Raw genomic sequence first — 2,746 nt, forward strand, 5'->3', positions numbered from 1 at the left:
TAAATTATTACATATAATAATAAATTATCATGTAATAATAAATCAATAATGTTTTACTTACCACTCGCATAAATGGATAAAACTTATACAAAATTTATATGAAATGACTATTATAACCTTTTTTTTTTTTTTTTTAATGTTTGTATCACTAGCATAAACAGATAAAAATTATACAAAATTTACAAGAAATGACTATTCTAGCCTTCGTTTTTTTGTCTACAATGGCATGGCATTGCTAATAATAAATTATTAATAAATAATGTTGGTAACAACAAAATTAACGGAGTAGATACGGAGCTTAAAATGCAAACTAAGAGGAAAGGGGAAGATAAATCAGACAAGGAGCGGATATCGGGCCTCTTCTCCATCTCCTGTAAGGATAAACAATGCTTTTTCAGCTGATCTTTCGCACAAAATATAGCTTTAAACTTGATGGGTTTTGGGTCATTTGTTGGATCTTGTGTTTTTGGATAGGTTTGCCAGGGTTTGACCTTAACAGTAGCTGCAATTGCAGAAATGGCCAGAGTTATTAAGTTCGAAGAGGTAGCAAAACACAAAGAGAGGGATGATTGCTGGCTTGCAATCTTTGGAAAGGTTAATTCATCTAACTTGTTCTTATGTATCAGTCTTTTGCTTAGCTATAATTTATATTGATTTTGTGGATTGTTTATTTGTTAAAAAGAAAAAAAACAGTGTTCTGTAATTGGATTTAGATGAACTGTATTTATGATTTGATTTGATTCAATATTTGGATTATTTAGGGATTAAGATCCGTAAAAAATAATTTTGTTAATTTTCAGTCATGCCACAGCAATTTGTATCATTTGGCACAGAGCCAACAGGCCCGAGACTACTTACTGCTTTTGTAGCAGAAATTCTTGTTTGGTGGAGGTTTGTAAGTAAGAGGTATTAGATAGGTTATAATTCTTGTTTGGTGGAGGTTTGTAAGTAAGAGGTATTAGATAGGTTATAAAATTTTAAGTGGAGTAAAAAGTAGGAAAGTGGTTACATATCTTCCTTGAATGTACTGGTTTTGAGTTCTCTACATCGAAATTGAAGAGAGTTTTCTTGTTGATGCTTATACAAATGTTTGATCCTGGGTGCTTCTGTCAAATGTTTTTTAGATTTTCTATTTTCCTTTATTGTTATGACTTGCAATCAAAATTCTCGTGCTACTCATAATATTTTTTAACAAAATATTTAGTAACAAGCTTATACAATAAACTCCAGTCTTAAGAATGCTTTTCTTATTCTGGAAAGTTAACTTTTGGAGACATATTAATAAGAATTCCATATTGATTGTGAAATTACCTATGGTTGTTTGTTGAAGGGCTTCTAGTTATAATTGCTTAAATTTGCACAAATTTTTACTTTAAAACTCAAAGTATATACTTCAAAACTTTGACATCATGCACAATGACTCCAAGATTAATTCAGTAGCTTTTCAATTGCGAAGGAACTATATACCCAAATCAACAAAAGTAAAAGCTGAATGAGGAATTGCGAAGCTTGTTCTAATCTCTTTGAATGTTTTTCTTCGTTAATTTTATTATGCTTGTTAGTGGTATATCTGTAACAGTTTGAAGATACAAATTACTAAGAGGGTCTTTTGGTACCTTTAAATGATTCAAGTAATTGATAAACTAGTGTATCAACCTCAAACTGTTGTATCAGGTGTATGATGTGACTTCATTTCTTGAAGATCATCCTGGGGGTGACGAAGTCTTGCTAGCTGTTACTGGTAAGATTGTTGCATTGCCTAGGTTGTACAAACCTCACCCATTGATTACTTCGTTTCATTGCTTTCTGGTATCTTAAATTTTGCAGAGAAAGATGCAACAGAGGACTTTGAAGATGTGGGCCACAGCGATTCTGCTAAAGAAATGATGGAAAAATACTATATTGGTGACCTTGATAGCACCAGTGTTCCACCAAGAAAGAAGTACAAGCCACCTCAGCAAGTAGCGCATAGACCTGATGACTCCGGATTTGCATTGAAGATTATGCAATTCCTGGTACCACTGTTGATCTTGGGTATAGCATTTGCTTTGCGATTCTATGGCAAGAAAGAGGACTAGTTGGATCATGGTATGAAGTTGCGAAAGTTAGTCCATGTTTCTTTGATAATCTATTACTTAATAAGTATAATTGTAGAATTTCAATTGGCACTTTTTATTGGGATTGATCATAGTATGGCTGTACCTTTGATTGCTGCTAATAACAATAGCTTGGTTAATTCATTCCGGTATAGCTATCTGTTAAAATCATTTCCTTACTGGTAGAGATTTCGCTAGTCTTATATTTTACTCTTAGACAACTACAAAGAAAATATATTAAACTAAAAAGAAGAAAAAACAAGCTTCACACAGAAGCAAACATGCATGAGAACTATGTATGTATATTATTATTAATACATAATACATTGCTTTGGAATGTTAGTTATGGCTAATTAGGTACGGAGATCTCCAATGTATGAAACAATGGTCTTTTCAACTATTCCTGTATGGATGGGGTTTTATGGAATTAGTTTTCCATATAAATTCAATCACCCTTAAAAAAAAAATTTAACAATAAATTAATTAAAAATCTATTTAACTCCCTGGACATCCCAAGCTTGCATTTAAAAAAATGACCCTAAAAATATTTTTGAATTTTTTTTTTTTTTTAATTTAGAAAAGCTCACGTGACACACTTAAGATTCATTAAACATGTAAAATGGGTTAAACTAAAAATATTTAAACATATG

General features: G+C 31.5%; 1 protein-coding gene across 2 annotated transcripts; it reads left to right on the top strand.

Moving 5' to 3' along the window:
- Positions 1–254: 254 nt before the first annotated feature.
- LOC116109043 (cytochrome b5-like) lies at positions 255–2,221 on the top strand. 2 transcript variants are annotated; one of them, XM_031395298.1, is made up of 4 exons: positions 255–373; positions 475–594; positions 1,675–1,741; positions 1,828–2,221. In XM_031395298.1, exons 2-4 carry the CDS (start codon positions 517–519, stop codon positions 2,076–2,078), a joined length of 396 nt encoding a protein of 131 aa, XP_031251158.1. In that variant the 5' UTR covers positions 255–373; positions 475–516; the 3' UTR covers positions 2,079–2,221. The 2 variants fall into 2 exon arrangements, with proteins under 2 accessions (XP_031251158.1, XP_031251159.1); XM_031395299.1 differs by having other exon boundaries at positions 276–373; positions 515–594.
- Positions 2,222–2,746: the final 525 nt, after the last annotated feature.

This window comes from Pistacia vera, unplaced genomic scaffold (assembly GCF_008641045.1).
Source record: "Pistacia vera cultivar Batoury unplaced genomic scaffold, PisVer_v2 Contig570, whole genome shotgun sequence".
Taxonomy (NCBI): Eukaryota; Viridiplantae; Streptophyta; class Magnoliopsida; order Sapindales; family Anacardiaceae; genus Pistacia; species Pistacia vera.

Bases quoted from the DNA above. Each gene is read 5' to 3' on its own strand.
- LOC116109043 (XM_031395298.1), top strand. From the start codon at position 517: ATGGCCAGAGTTATTAAGTTCGAAGAGGTAGCAAAACACAAAGAGAGG. The intron at 595-1,674 runs GTTAATTCATCT...CTGTTGTATCAG, and splicing joins GGCTTGCAATCTTTGGAAAG to GTGTATGATGTGACTTCATT. The intron at 1,742-1,827 runs GTAAGATTGTTG...TAAATTTTGCAG, and splicing joins AGTCTTGCTAGCTGTTACTG to AGAAAGATGCAACAGAGGAC.